Source organism: Elgaria multicarinata, chromosome 2 (assembly GCF_023053635.1).
Source record: "Elgaria multicarinata webbii isolate HBS135686 ecotype San Diego chromosome 2, rElgMul1.1.pri, whole genome shotgun sequence".
Lineage (NCBI taxonomy): Eukaryota > Metazoa > Chordata > Lepidosauria > Squamata > Anguidae > Elgaria > Elgaria multicarinata.
The window spans coordinates 159,029,725-159,046,566 of record NC_086172.1 but is presented as its reverse complement, the minus strand read 5'-3'; the positions used below and the strand labels follow the sequence as shown (position 1 = coordinate 159,046,566).

Below are 16,842 nucleotides of genomic sequence, written 5' to 3'. Positions count from 1 at the left end.
CTATTTGTTAACCTGTACTAAATTTTGGTCTTCTCCACTTAGATTAGATTTTCCACCTTGGTTAGTTTTGGAAGTTTTCCGTCTACATTTTCTCTCAAAATGAATAGCTTTGGGTTCTTGGACATGAAAATGGATAGGTTTCCTCCCATAGTTAAGGCTGTTAGCAATGCATAGCTTGTAATGTCACATCAATTACACTTTGATTCATTCTCTCATGCTAAATTGACTCCATGGGGAAATCCAGCTTTAAAAATTGGCAAGGTGGGTTTTGTTTCTTGGTGGTAAACTTAATGGATCAGTTGATTTTTATGTTGGATCAATTAGTGGGTGCTGATGATGAGCTTTTGTCATTCCTGGGTTTGCATGTTAAAAAATAATTTGCCTGCTATGGCTGAGATAGATAGATAGAGATATTTGATCTGCCTTTGTTAAAATTTATATAGAATTCTTAGAAAGCTGTAATGTTGTTGTTGTTTTACAGAATACGTCCACTCCACAGAAACACAATGTCTAATTTCTATCTGTGTTTAGTTTTTGCTGGATTCTTTGCTGTTGCCAGCTCTGTGCCTGCATTGAAGATAACACCAGGCAATACTGATTTTGCCTTTAAATTCTACCACCAGATTGCTCTAGGGGCTGCTGATAACATTTTCTTTTCTCCTCTGAGTATTTCCACTGTCTTTGCTCTGCTGTTGCTGGGGGCTAGATCCACCACACGGAGTCAGCTTTTGTCAGGCCTTAGCTTGAACCAGATCAATGAGCAGGAAATACATAGAGATTTTCATCTTCTCCTCCAATTTCTAAACCGCCCTAATGCTGAAATTGAGCTGAACATTGGAAATGCTGTTTTCACACATGACCAACTGAAGGTCCTAAATACATTCTTGAGTCATGCCAAAAAAAATTATCAAGCAGAAGTTTTTCCTGTTAACTTCAAGAAACCTGCAGAAGCTGAGCAGCAGATAAATAGCTACATAGAGAACAAAACCCAAGGAAAATTAATTGATGTTGTCAAGGACCTTGATGAAGACATTGTTATGGTTCTTGTAAACTACATTTTCATGAAAGGTAAGGGTGATAGACTTTGATTTTTTTGTTTTACTACTACTCCTATACAGTGTTGTAAAATGCCATTTATAGGTCCACAGTTTAAACCATGGTTCTAGACACTATTCTCCCTGGCAGATTTGTTGCCATTAATGTAATGATCTAAATGTTGTCAGCTGAAGCTTATAAGACCTCGTCATTGAGAAGTTCCCAAGTCAAGGACAAAACTGACCTTCTCCAACATTACTCTTTCCCAAAGTTATCAAGATACCAAAGATGGTATCCTTTTTCTGGTAATATGTTCAGTGAAGAAACAGGGCTACAGACACAAGCTTTCTGGACTGCAATGAACCCTACAAAGTAAGAGCTTCCTCCATTGGCTCAGTATATGAAAATCTATTATTATTATTATTATTATTATTATTATTATTATTATAGCACCATCAATGTACATGGTGCTCTACATAGTAAAAGAATAAAAACAGCAACAACCTGCCACATAAGTAGTACAGGTAAGCAGTACCCTGGTGTACTGCTTACCTGTACTACTCAAGGAAGTGTACAGCTAAGCAGACTGTAAGGCCTTATCTAGACCTAAGGTTTATCCCAGGATTGTCCCGGGGTCATCCCTGCCTGCTCCTGGGATCCCCTGTGTGTCCTTTACATGAACAGGGATGACTCCGGGATGATCCCGGGATAAACCTTAGGTTTAGCTAAGGCCAAAGTCTATTGAATGAGCAGAAACCAGCAGTATTACAAAATGGTATCACAACCCACCCACCCCCAGTACTCAGGCAACAGATCCAAAAAGACCTTTGATGAGGAGGGCAAGTAGCATTCTTTTGCAAAAATCCCCGCATTGGAACTCCCTCTTTCATGCTGCAAAGGGAGAGAGGTTGCCTCCGTACACAACACCTTGCCTATGGGAGGTCTGGCACCAGAGGTGCTGCCCTTCATTCTGCCCATTCTTCACCACACTCAGGAGCAGCAGTGCTGCAGAACCCACAGCAAAGTCCAGGTCCAACAATGCGTTGCTCACTTAGAACCACAAATATTTCCACCTATCTGGCCATCTGGAGGTGCAGACATGTCCTGTGTTTGCTGCGAATACAGGCCCTGAACAGTTCTGGCCCAACTGGGGTACCAAACTGGCCCTCCAGGGTTTCCTAGATGGCCCCGTCCCTTTCCCCAGCCACCAATGATTTGGTGGTAACCCAGGTTTTGTGCCATTCCTGAAAGGTTGAGATGCTTCTGCTAAGGCTTAGCTACTGACAGGATAAGCTTTAAGCTAAAATACAATGGATTTGGGGGGCATTTGGGCCCAGCTGCCTTTGCCCCTGCTCCTTTTCTGTTTAGCCCCACCTACCACTGGAATGCAGCTCCAGAGAGCTTCTCTGAAATTGAATTAAGTCCCTAGGCTAAAAGAGGTTTAACACCCCCTGACCTACAGGAATTATCAGTCTCTGGGTGCTGAATGCTGTTTTATGAAATAGCTCCTTCCTAGCCTCATGGCTCTGGCTCTAGCTCATTGCTTTTTGCTCAGTGAGCTATGGGATGCACAAGTCAGTGTACCACTTCCAAATTCATTTGTGTACGTGAGCTGGGGGTTGTAACTTGTCCACATCTTACCAGCTTCTCCCTATCCCCATAAAACTCCCGACATAAAAAAATATATTGGGCCTGTTCAGATGACACACAATAGGCCCATTCAGAAGACACCTTTAACCACTGTGAATAAGGCTTTTTGCTTTATTCACCATGGTTAAAGTGTCTTCTGAACACAGCCCAGCTTTCTGGCTTAACCACCATGGTTAAAGCCATGGTTTAAGGTGTCTTCTGAATGGGGCTTAAACCATGGTTAGGCTCCTAACCCTTTTGCAGAAAAAGATTAGTGAGCATGTTTAAACCATAGTTATGTAACCACCATGGTAGGAATGGTTCACACGACACACTAAGGCCTCCAAGGGGTCCACCCAGCACCCCTGCAAGCTGGGCCTCTGGACCAAACGTCTAAATTCCCAGGTAGCCCCCTCCCTAGCCCTGTCCGTAACCAGGAGGAGCCAGCCCTTTGAGAAATAAACACACACACACAATTTTAAGGACTGAAGCAGTTTATTACAAACCTACCAGTCTAGGGCAATGGAGGGGTGAAGATCTCGTGATATTTTTATCGTGAGATCTCCCCCTCTGTTTACATGCAGCACATGATGACCTCGGAGGGAGAGGACATCACAGCCACCATTTTTTCTTAAAGAAGAAGAGCACATGAACGGTCATGTGCAAAAGGTAGGGGGGGGGTTTACATTAATTTCCCCGCTCACCCACCCACCCCCAATAGGCGCAGAGCTCCTGAGGAGTTCTGCACCCTGTGGGAGGGTCCTGGCTCCTCACAAAGAACCGTGAGGAACCAGGACAAACCATGATGTCCACCCACACGTTCAGCAGTCTTGGGATCAGCCCGAGACCATGGAAAGAGCAGGCTTGAGGGGGAGGGGGAGATCCCGGGTAAAGGGAGGAATTATCCCTCCCTGCTCCTGGGATCCCTTGTGCATCATGTGGATGCACAGGGATGATTCCGGGGATCACCCCGGGATTTCATCCTAGAATCATAGAATAGCAGAGTTGGAAGGGGCCTACAAGGCCATTGAGTCCAACCCCCTGCTCAATGCAGGAATCCACCCTAAAGCATCCCTGACAAATGGTTGTCCAGCTGCCTCTTGAAGGCCTCTAGTGTGGGAGAGCCCACAACCTCCATAGGTAACTGATTCCATTGTCATACTGCTCTAACAGTCAGGAAGTTTTTCCTGATGTCCAGCTGGAATCTGGCTTCCTTTAACTTGAGCCCATTATTCCTGTCTAGCTATTTTATTTATTTATTTATTTATTTATTTATTTATTACATTTTTATACCGCCCAATAGCCGAAGCTCTCTGGGTGGTTCACAAAGCTATGGCCTCTGTCATGGTTCAAATGACATAATGCCATAATGTTTTGCTCAAAATGCTTAACCACTGTGGCTTAGCGTGTCGTCTGAACAGGGTCGCTATTTAGCTGTTTCCGTCCAGCTGTAGCTATTCTTTCTTTCCTTCTTTCTTTCACCACTTAGGTATATTTTTTAATATATTCCGCAGTCTATAATCGTACAAAGTACAATAAATAAATGATAAATGTGTAAATTTAGTTGATTTGTCCAATTCCTTTCTATTAAGAAAATGGCACTCAAGTTGGCTGGGATGTTTTGGTAATCCCAGTTATTATAAATGCATTTGGGGCTGTAAAAGCAAAACAGGGTGTCACTTTGCTATTCACATATTGCTCATTCAAATTCATCAAGTCAACTTAAGATGTAGGAATTTAAAAATTGTCCTTCAACACATTATCCTGATGTGTTAATGGATTTTTAATTTGCTGTGAATTTCAAAAGGAAAAGCTGAAACTGTCCACAATTTCAAAAGGTCATATTCAAATCCTGATGGGAGGTTGAATTTTGAATTTCGAAAGACAAATGCACAGTTCTTACTTTATCATGGCTTTCTCTTCATCAGCTTATTGGGCCAATCCTTTCAATCGTGACAATACCAAAGACGCTGACTTCTTTGTGGATGAGCAAACTACAGTGAAAGTTCCTACGATGAACAAAGATGGCCTGTTTAAGACTTACCATGATCAGGGCCTGTCCTGCGTGGTGGTGCAGCTCCCTTACAAAGGCAGTGCTTCAGCGTTGTTCATTCTGCCAGACCCAGGGAAACTGAAGCAAGTGGAAGATGCTCTGGGGAGAGACGTTTTCTCAAAATGGGTGACGTCACTGAAACAACAGTAAGTGAATGAGCTGTCGTGGATGGGGCATTAGACATGGACCGGGGAGACTTCAATTGCACTACTCACCAGTTGTGAAGGAAAGCTGGGGTCCACCCAGCGCCCCTGCAAGCTGGGCCCCTGGACTAAACATCTGAATTCCCAGGTAGCCCCCTCCCTAGCCCTGTCCATAACCAGGAAGAGCCAGCTCTTTGAGAAATAAACACACACACACACACACACACACAATTTTAAGGACTGAAACAGTTTATTTCAAACATCAGACTAAAACGTAAGGCTTCAGTCAGACACACAAATGACACAGACAATAAGATATTAAAAAGGGGAGGGGAACGGGTAGGGAAAGGATGAGATAAGAATTTAAAAACAGGCTTCACAACAAACAGTTTCAGACCGTTTCACACAGCAATCAACTAAAACTCTAGCCCACCCAAAACCATGCCTTAAAGGCAAGCAGATTTCCCTGGAACATCCAGACACTTGAACATAAGAAACCTAACTAAAACCAAGCGTTTACCCAGCTCATCAGGGATCTCCCACTTTATGTACGTGTAAGTCCAGGGAAGATGGCTGGCCCTGGGTTGCCCACCTCTTTATCCCTTTTTGGGCCTCGTGACTCACGCTAACCAATCCTATGCCCCACTCAAGTCAAGCTGTTTCCCAGCTGGAACAGATCAACACTTTAGTGTTACCTTGGCTACTCGAGCTAAACTGATAACCCACAGGTGTTACTCCATGAGATGGGGAGGGCTTGGCACAACCAATTACTCAAGCCCTGAGATAGACTCTAAGGAATGTTCTTTCAAACTCCCTCCTCCTGGCCCACAGGCCGAAGCCAAACTGAGTAAAACTAGCTAGGCAGAACCACTGCCATGTTGGCTGTTCTTCACACCAGTAACCATCTGTTTCCTGAATACACCCCAGAGACATGTTGCTATCCTATGAGGTGCAATAGCAAGGGAGGAAACTATTCAGTTCCAGAGGACCTGAGCTCAGTGTTAGCGTATATGCTTTGCCTACAGAAAATCCTGCATTCATTCCCCAGGTCCAGGCAGGGATTACTGTTTGTTGTGCCCACACATGGAATACGGGGTGGGGTACATGCTATTGTGTGGGATCAGCTAGGGCCAGTACTTTATTAACATTTAACTGTGGAAATCTGTACTGAATACTTGAACAACAGTTTGGAGCAACTGTTTGGTGATCTCCTGCCTTCTTCCTAGCTCTGGGCAAGCTTATCTTACATTCCAAATATGAGAAGCATCTTCTTGGCTGTTTCTGATTCATGCTGGCTATCTATGGTGCAGGCACATAATTTCACATTGTAGACTTGGGATGTTTCTAGACGAGGCTTTTATTAGGGTGACCATATGAAAAGGAGGACCGGGCTCCTGTATCTTTAACAGTTGCATAGAAAAGGGAATTTCAGCAGGTGTCATTTGTATATATGGAGAACCTGATATATATGAAATTTTCTCTTCGTCACAGCAGTTAAAGGTGCAGGAGCTATACTCGAGTGACCAGATTTAAAAGAGGGCAGGGCACCTGCAGCTTTAACTGTTGTGATGAAGAGGAAATTTCACCAGGTTCCCCGTATATACAAATGACACCTGCTGAAATTCCCTTTTCTATGTAACTGTTAAAGATACAGGTGCCCTGCCCTCTTTTAAATCTGGTCACTCGAGTATATGAAATTTTACAGGGTATCCAGACAATTAACTCCTTTAGATGGGAGGGGGGAATCATGTTTTATTACTGTGGCTCTGCTTCCTGTTTCTCTTCCGGAATTGTAACAAGCTGTACTGAGTAATGTAATTACACGAGGAAGAGAACAGCGACCACGTGACTTGTACAGTTCAATGCAGTTCAATGGGACAGTGCCTTCTGGAGAGCATTTGATAGCACAACTTTGCCTGTACATGGCAGGAAAACCACAGAAATACCAATATATCCCAGAAGAGTCAGGTTTTCTGAGGTTTATTTTTAAATGCTAAAACCGGGAAATGGAGCGGGAGATGCACAGGAGGTTGATGGCATCATCAAAACAACCCATGAACACCCATGAGAGCCCAGCCATGAGTTTGTTTAAAGAAGCTCAACATTGTCTTCGAGTTGTATCTCTTCCTGTGTTTCCCACCACTACTTTAAAAAAAAAAAAAAAAAAAAAGTTAAGAAGAAAAAGACAGTGGCCGAGTTCAGAAGACACCTTAAACCATGGTGGTTAAGCCAGAAAGCTAGGCTGTGTTCAGAAGACACCTTAAACCACAGCTTTAACCATGGTAAATAAAGCAAAAAGCCTTATTCAACGTAGTTAAAGCTGTGGTTTAAAGTGTCTTCTGAACACAGCCCGGCTTTCTGGCTTAACCACCGTGGTTAAAGGCATGGTTTAAAGTATCTTGTGAATGGGCACATTGCCTTCTAATTGTTAGCGATAGGACCCGCTTCATCTGGAAGCACCCATAACGCTCTTACAGGGACCTCTTTACATAAAGGTTGAAAAATGGGAAAGAAAGCATCTGAAAGAAACCCATGAATAGAGCAGAAGTGTCTCGGGGTACTAAAACAAATATTTTATTTGTAAAAAAGCTCAACTCATTTTTGGCCTATTGTATTTTAAGGCCTTCATGGGTGCCCCCCCCCCCCGGCAATGTCCAGAAGATGAAATATAATATTTGGCCAATTTGTGGCCAGAAAACCCTGCACTACGGGGTGGGAGAGGGAAGACACTTGTGGCAGAGAGAAGGAAATGTACAGGTAAAATGTCATGTACATAACACAGAATCTTACACCTACAGACACCTACTCCATTGTTTTTTGAGTGCACAGTTACTATTAGTGCAAAATGAAAGTTGGTCAGTATGTTTTCGACCAAAGTTGTTATTAAGGAATCCAACATTCTTAATTTAAAATGGCATGACTACTAGAGGAACTTTTTAAAATTATCATTTTTACTTTAATTTTTTGCTTTTAACTCTTCCCCCTTCCCACCCACTCTCATCCCCAGTCAAATTGTAAATTACTCTAGGATGTAGCTATTATGTGTTTTCTTATAGTGGTACCTTACTAGCCTCTGTTTCTTCTTTTTACAGGAGAATAAATCTCTTTGTTCCGAGACTTACCATGACTAGTAAGTATGATGTTCGAGATGTATTAAGAAGATTGGGAGTTATTGAATTATTCACAAACCAGGCAGACCTATCGGGAATTACTGGAACGCCTGAGTTGAGGGTTTCCAAGGTATGATTCTCAGAATAATTTCAGCAACATGAATTGAAACAGAGACCTTGCATTGTCTTTCATATAACATTTTAGGCCACAGGTTCACTCCTTTTTTCTTTCCATTTTTTATTGTGAATTTAACAAAACAGTACTGAAAAAAGAACAAGAAAAAAGAACAATCAATACATGCATAGGAATGTCATTCCCCCCCATCAGATCCACCATTCATTCACAAAAATAAAAATAAAAAAGGAGAGACTTATGCATAGGTTTCAAGAAAAGCAGACCAAATACCCATGTATTTACCACTCGCAGGTGGCGTCTGTATACCACTAGGGTGACCATATTTTGGAAACCAAAAAGGAGGACAACATGGTCGACCCCAAGGGGGCGTGTCCAGTACCAAGGGGGCATGCCCACCCGAACATAGCCTTGGTCACATGTCTGATTTTACAGCACACATTTAAGACAAATCTGTTCTACATAACATCTTAATGTTAAAATCACTGAAATAAAGAACAAGTGAGAGATTCAATGTAATTCAATTAACTTCACTCACTCCTACTTTTGTAGGTTTTGCTTTGAAGCTTTTGCTATACTCTCTGTGTTACATTCTCCCCTTCCCTCAAATATCTTTTCTGACTGTATCTTCACTCATTGCAAGCTGCTGTTGTTGTTAACAGGGTTTGCTACTGCCCCCAGATCTGTTTCAAATTTGGTATGGCTAAAGCTCTACCTAAATCCTATCATGGTACAAAGTTTCATCTCTTTATCTTTAAAAATGACGATTTTAAAAATAATAATTTTAAAACCTCAATTTTTAAAAAATTCCTAAAAAAATCAATGGATGAACAGATCTGTTTCAAATTTGGTGTGGCTAAAGCTCTACCTAAACCCTATCATGGTACAAAGTTTCATCTCTTTAACTTTAAAAATGACGATTTTAAAAATAATAATTTTAAAACCTCAATTTTAAAAAAAATCCTAAAAAATCAATGGATGAACAGATCTGTTTCAAATTTGGTGTGGCTAAAGCTCTACCTAAATCCTATCATGGTGCAAAGTTTCATCTCTTTATCTTTAAAAGTGACGATTTTAAAAATAATAATTTTAAAACCTCAATTTTTAAAAAAATCCTTAAAAATCAATGGATGAACAGATTTGTATGAATAAAGCCCTTCCTAAGAGCTACCATTGTGCCAAGTTTCATGACTTTATCTTAAAAAATGACAGAGTTATAAGCATTTTTGTTAATTCCCATTAGAGCTGCTCTTTGAAAAAAAAATCCGGATTTCCCCTCCCCCTCCTGGATTTGCCATCAAAACCCTGGACAAATCCGGGCAAATCCAGTCATATGGTCACCCTATATACCACCCATTCAAATATTGATGGTGTTAAGTCCTCTGACCATTGCATTTTGAGAGATGAACATTTCTCCTTCCAGAATAATAATATCAGTTTTTAAGGACTCAGAAAATTCATTTGCGCTGACCATCTGTTAACTTCCAAGAAACCAGTAGGTAGTTTAGGAGGACATGCGCATCGTTCCATATTAAAGATGGTTTCATTACAAAATTTATCCTTATTATAAACTCCTGTATCAATGTAAAGAGGACTGTAATTGGGCACTATGGTTCTTGCTTCCATCTCTGGGTGCTGCTTTGCACATGAAGGTATTCCCCAGGCAAGATTTTAAAAAGTGCACAGTGCCTTCCAAATGGAGTTAGTTGCACACAGGCCAGGGCCAGATCTACACCAAGCAGGATACAACACTTTAAAAATGTTTTGAAAACTGTATATGTAATGTGTCCTGGGCCTGAACAGTTGTCAAAACCATTATAAACAGTTATAAGCAGTAGTGTAGATCCTGCCCAGTATACATGAATATACAATTTATATATATATATATATATATATATATATATATATATATAAAGTTAAAAGTTATCTTTCCCTTTTTTTTAATAGTAAAGGTTAAAAGTTGTTGGCTGAAAATTTTAACTAGTTAATAGTTAGGCATTAATTTAACTTTTTAACTGATTAATTAAAGTGCTATGTCACCCCTCAAGATAATCTTGAGAATTCCAAATGAGCACTCAAAAAGACCAAATGATTTGCAAGCGAAGTTGGAAGAGAAAGGTCACGTCTCAGTAAGCATCCATTTGGATAAGGGGCATCATGAAGAAATTCCCCAAGTTTAGGCAAATTGGTGAAAAAATATTATATGCACAAACCCTCAGGCCTGGAGGGGAGGGTGAGGTCAATTAATCATGGGAGTAAGAAGAACAAGATGACGAAGAACTTAGCTAGACCTAAGGTTTATCCCAGGATCATCCCGGGGTCATCCCTGCCTACTCCTGGGATATCTGGTGTGTCATTTACATGAACAGGGATGACCCTGGGACGATCCCGGAATAAACCTTAGGTCTAGCTAAGGCCAAGTCTCCTGTGACATCAGTGGATTCCTCAGCTTTCTGGAGCCAGATCTCTGTCATAAAACAAAATCTTGATCAATATCATTTATTAATTTTTGCTTCTTTTCTTTGCAGGCTATCCATCAAGCTTACTTGAATGTCCATGAGAATGGTACTGAAGCGGCAGCTGTCACTGTTGTTGACATTTCTCCAACATCCCTTCCTCCCGAAGTTAAACTCAACAGGCCATTCTTCTTTATAATCTTTGAGGAGATTATTAAGACCATCTTATTTTTAGGAAAAGTTATAAATCCCAGTAAGGCGTAATTACATTGCTCTTCATGCAATACTTACCATGTAATGATGCCTAAATAGAACAGCATGTGTGAAAAGTTGCTTAGGTGACTTTTCCTCCCTAGGATTGTCACTGTCAAATAAACATTGATGTGGAAATGGAAAGCTATGAAACATCTTTGTGTTGCTTTCTCTAATATAAACCTGCAAATCCAGAAATCCATCATTGTCTACACTATAATATGATCCAGGGCTTGTCTGTACGGTTTACATTGCCGTAAATGTGCATCTTTCCATTTTCAGACAGATGACGCAGACGCAAATACAAAGCCAACCAGGGGCAAACCCTGGAAAATCTGCTCCAAAAATGTTGGGCATTTACCCCAAATTTTTTGGGCAGTGGAGGCAGCTCCAAGGCTCTTTAAAAAAAACTAAAACAAAAAAAGTAAAAGAAAAAACAACATAAAAATGGGGTAGAGAGTAGAGGAGCAGTGCCGTTTATCTCCCCCCCCCTTTTATTTTTATCATCTAAATCTGTGGAGCTCTGCAGAAACAAATATAAATTTAAATGGGAGCACTGGTCAACCCCCATCTGAATATGCAGAGCTCTTTTTGATAGGATAACCTCCCTTGTGGACTGTGGGAATGCTGTGGATGTCATATATCTTGACTTCAGCAAAGCTTTTGACAAAGTACCACATGACATTCTGATTAACAAACTAGCTAAAAGTGGGCTAGATGGAACAACTATTAGGTGGATCCACAGTTGGCTACAGAATCGGACTCAAAGAGTACTTATCAATGGAACCTTCTCAAACTGGGGAGAGGCAACGAGTGGGGTGCCGCAGGGCTCAGTCCTGGGCCCAGTGCTCTTCAACATTTTTATTAATGATTTGGACGAGGAGGTGCAGGGAACGCTGATCAAATTTGCAGATGACACCAAATTGGGTGGGATAGCTAATACCCTGGAAGACAGAAACAAACTTCAAAGTGATCTTGATAGGCTGGAGTGCTGGGCTGAAAACCACAGAATGAAATTTAATAGGGATAAATGCCAAGTTCTACATTTAGGGAATAAAAACCAAATGCACAGTTACAAGATGGGGGACACTTGGCTCAGCAATACTACAAATGAGAAAGATCTTGGAATTGTTGTAGATCACAAGCTGAATATGAGCCAACAGTGCGATATGGCTGCAAGAAAGGCAAATGCTATTTTGGGCTGCATTAATAGAAGTATAGCTTCCAAATCACGTGAGGTACTGGTTCCTCTCTATTCGGCCCTGGTTAGGCCTCATCTAGAGTATTGCGTCCAGTTCTGGGCTCCACAATTCAAGAAGGACGCAGACAAGCTGGAGCGTGTTCAGAAGAGGGCAACGAGGATGATCAGAGGTCTAGAAACAAAGCCCTATGAAGAGAGACTGAAAGAACTGGGCATGTTTAGCCTGGAGAAGAGAAGATTGAGGGGAGACATGATAGCACTCTTCAAATACTTAAAAGGTTGTCACACAGAGGAGGGCCAGGATCTCTTCTCGATTCTCCCAGAGTGCAGGACACGGAATAACGGGCTCAAGTTAAAGGAAGCCAGATTCCGGCTGGACATCAGGAAAAACTTCCTGACTGTTAGAGCAGTGCGACAGTGGAATCAGCTGCCTAGGGAGGTTGTGGGCTCTCCCACACTAGAGGCATTCAAGAGGCAGCTGGACAACCATCTGTCAGGGATGCTTTAGGGTGGATTCCTGCATTGAGCAGGGGGTTGGACTCGATGGCCTTGTAGGCCCCTTCCAACTCTGCTATTCTATGATTCTATGATATTGGGATCTGTAAATTGAAAAAAAGTGGGGACGGACGGCCCCATTCCTTTCCTCCCCCTGCCAGAGAGCAACGGCCCCATTCCTTTCTTCCCCACATTTCTTTTTTTAAAAAAAGTTTTCAAGAGGTGCCAGGCAGACTGAGTTGGGAGGACTGGTCAACCCCCATCTGAAAAATTGCACTTGCCTTCCTTCCCGTGCAACCCCTGGGAAGGAAGGCAAATGTGGGTGCAAGGCACCTCCTGGTGCCAAAGCACCTCTGAATAGCCATGGGCCCAGTTTCAGTCACTAGATTGGGTATCTTACAATATTCTGTACTCAACTATAATGTTGAAAAAAATATTATTATTTATTTATTATATTTATATACCGCCCCATAGCCGAAGCTCTCCGGGCGGTTTACAACAGTTAAAAATGGTTTCCATGTAATGGAAGATGTAAAAACAATAAAACTTGCATTGTACCACACATTCTTATGAATCAAATGAGGTTTGGCAAAGGGGGAATGGGAGTTTCCAAACCTACCATCAGAGATTCACTATCACAAGGCAGAGGTTCCATACTTTCTGCTGCTACCTTAAATACAATAGACTTAAAGCAAAACACTATTTCACACATTCATCTGCAGGTCATGAAGTGATAGGAGTGGTGCATATGCATGCATGTGTCAATCTTCATAAGAATTCAAGTCCTTCAAAATAAGCACTTAATGGCATTTGGGTTTCATGATTACTAGAACAGCTTCAAAGTTGCCTTTGAAATGTAAGAGGGATTTTTCATGGAGGCGCCGTTTGAAACAAGTCAATGTATTTCCGTATCACATGTGATGTATAGGGTGATGCATAGGAATGTGTGTGCTCATTCCTATAGGGTTCACATGAATGTCATCTAGTATGTCTACTCAAATTGGGTCCTACTCAAATATTGCATGATATATGTCATATGCAAGTGACATAGTTGTCACTTGCACATAAATGACAGCATGTGATATTAACCCAAACTTGGGTGTGGGGTGGGTGTGGGTGGGTGGGAGGGACAGAAGGAACCAGGCCTTTGAATATCATTACCCTGCTATCCAACTGTCCAACGTTTTTCAGGATCCCAAGCATAGATCTAAAGCAAGAAGTAATTGGTCAGCCAGTAGACTTGTTGCAGTTACATGTTGCAGTACTTAGAAACTAATGCTTGTGTACAGTATTCATACTGAAAACTACACTGGGACATCCTACTCCTACCAAGTCTAACCCACAATGAGCGAGGACAAAGGAAACTCGATCCCCGGATTGCCCTTAAGCCCTCCTCCACCATTGTGATTGGAGGCTGCTGGAGAGAATTGGGGGACTTCAGGAGGATTGGGTGATGAAGCTGTCACTTAACAGCCAATTTCCCCCTCCAAACTCCTCCTCCCCCCTCCCTACGCTAACAGAAAAACATTGGAAGCACAGATAGGCTGACTGCTCTTGAAAAAATGGTCTGAATCAATCCGAATCAATTTGGACCATGCCGACTCACTTTACACTGATTTGGATCAATTTCAATTTGCTTCAGATCTGTTTCAAAGCCCACCGAATCACTCCAATTCACCCCAGATTCGGATCTGAGGCAATGCACAGCCCTAAACACTACCACCAAAATGTTTTATATAAGTTGATAACATCGGAGAACATTGCTTTTCTTGACTTAAGAGGTCAGAGGGTTGTTTCTTCTTCTTTGTGATTTAAGGAGCCATCCTATGGCCCCAGTATTTTGTACTCCTTTCCCTATGGTCACTCTAGGACAGCCATGATGGACTGAAATGGATGGAAGATTCCAGGCTCTGTGCATACTCTGACTAGGCAGAATAGCTGCTTGTGGGTCAGAGTGACTTTTTGCTAACTGCCAGCGTGTGGTCTTGGTTCTAGTTGATAGAACATGTTGATATAACAAGAACTCTTGGATAAAACAAACTTTCATACCCTCAGAGCTGATGGGATGTGCTTACAAATCAATGGTGTGCACTGGTCATTAGGTATGGGCATTGGGCATGTCAGCCCAATCCTGATCCATGGATTCCATGAAGTGCACAATGGCCTGATGTGTTCTCAAACAAACATTTGAGTACGGTACTGCTCAGTTACACTGTTAGCCTTGAATCACTCCAACTAATACAGATCCACTCTTCCCCTCACTTCTTTTGCAACTTTATTTATTTATTGCATTTTTATGCCACCCATAATTAAAACTTAACATTCATAATTAGGAAACAGATCCCATTTGGACTTTGGAATAAGAAAAGCTCGATTCTTCCTTCAAGGATTTCCTTTTGACTCAAACCAGAAGCAATCACCCCCTCTCATTGGAGTTCACCTTGGTGGTGGTTCCTCTAGGATAGCAACACTTCTCGCTTTCCAATACCATGAACCTTGGCTGTGTGGGCTTGAGGTCTCAGGTTCGAGACCTTTCCAACGACGGATGGATGGATTCACCTCTTTCCGGTTTCTCTGAGTGCTTGCTAAGCTGCTGCTGCTACCTGAACCCGCTTGCTGCTACACTAGGGTGGCCATATGGAAAGGAGGATAGGGCTCCTGTATCCTTAACAGTTGCATAGAAAAGAGATTTCAGACGGTGTTATTTGTATATATGGAGAACCTGGTGAAAAAGGCAGGATATAAATGCCATCATCATCATCATCATCATGATCATGTAATATTACATTAATAGCATTTGTAAAGGGACCATTTACATAATGTAAGATTTCTGGAAGACACGAGTGACCGTTGTTACACAAATTGGCAGCTCATGGGAGTTCCTGTTGCCACCCGCCAACTCCTTCTTCTCTCCTTGAAAGGAGAGAATGATGGGTTGGTGAGCAGTGCGGGACTCTTGTCGCTGCTCTCTGTCAGCACCTGCGTTCTCCTTGCAAAGAAGGGGAGCACAAGGAATTGATAGGCAACCGGGCAGGAGTCCCCATCTCCTGTCAACCCTTCAACCCTTGCAAGGAGAGCATGAAGGATTGGCAGGCACCGACGGAAAGCCATGAGCTTGGCCAACTTGTTGGCTGATGAGTTGGGCAAGAACAGGGATCTGCAGACTGATATCAGGGAGGTTGAGCTGGAAACATCTTGCCGGGACTCAAGCCCCAAACAGATACCCAGGTCATCCCTGCGAGGAATAGGTGATTGTCACAAACACTATGATAAGCCTCCCTTTAATCATGGGAACACTGGAAGCTGCCCTATTCTGATTCAGACCATTTGTCCATCTAGAACAGTATTATTGACACCGACTAGCATTCCAAGGATCTTGGAATTGTTGTAGATCACAAGCTGAATATGAGCCAAAGCTGTGATGTGGCTGAAAAAAAAAAAGCAAATGCTATTTTGGGCTGCATTAATAGAAGTATATTGTGTGAGGTACTGGTTCCCTCTATTTGGCACTAGTTAGGCCTCATCTTCAGTACTGTGTCCAGTTCTGGGCACCACAATTCAAGAAGGATGCAGATAAGCTGGAGAAGATTCAGAGGAGGGCAACGAGGATGATCAAGGATCTGGAAACAAAGAGACTGAAAGAACTGGGCATGTTTAGCCTTGAGAAGAGAAGACTGAGGGGAGACATGATAACACTCTTCAAGTACTTGAAAGGTTGTCACACAGATAGGGGGCAGGATCTCTTCTCAATCATGCCAGAGTGCAAGACATGGAATAATGGGCTTAAGTTACAGGAAGCCAGATTTTGGCTGAACACCAGAAAAAACTCCCTGGCTATTAGAGCAGTATGACAATGGAACCAGGTACCTAGGGAGGTTGTGGGCTCTCCCACACTAGAGGCCTTCAAGAGGCAGCTGGACAGCCATGTCAGGCATGCTTTAAGGTAGATTCCTGCATTAAGCAGGGAGTTGGACTCAGTGGCCTCATAGGCCCCTTCCAACTGTACTATTCTATTACTCCATGACTTGTTTTGGCTTTCTAAGGTTTTAGGCAAGATTTTTTCCAGCCATACTTTGAGATGCTGGTGATTGAACATAGCAGGAAGAAGGATTAATTAGCTGGGAGGTGTGAAAACTAAGCACCGTCTGACACCAAGGGGAAGAGGGAGTTGAAGATGAAACAGTGAGAAAGGGGTATATTTATTTATTTATTTATTTATTTATTTATTTATTTATTTATTTATTACATTTATATACCGCCCCACAGCCAAAGCTCTCTGGGCGGTTCACATAGTGAAGGCCCCCTCCACAAGGCTTTGTCTTGTCCCTTCCCAAG

At 42.2% G+C, this 16,842-nt stretch overlaps 1 protein-coding gene across 1 annotated transcript; it reads left to right on the top strand.

The window, feature by feature from the left end:
- The first annotated feature begins 506 nt into the window (after window positions 1–506).
- On the top strand, window positions 507–10,823 carry LOC134393461 (alpha-1-antitrypsin-like). The gene is made up of 4 exons (XM_063118487.1): window positions 507–1,068; window positions 4,593–4,863; window positions 7,953–8,100; window positions 10,632–10,823. The coding sequence occupies exons 1-4, from the start codon at window positions 507–509 to the stop codon at window positions 10,821–10,823; spliced, it is 1,173 nt and encodes a 390-aa protein (XP_062974557.1).
- Window positions 10,824–16,842: the final 6,019 nt, after the last annotated feature.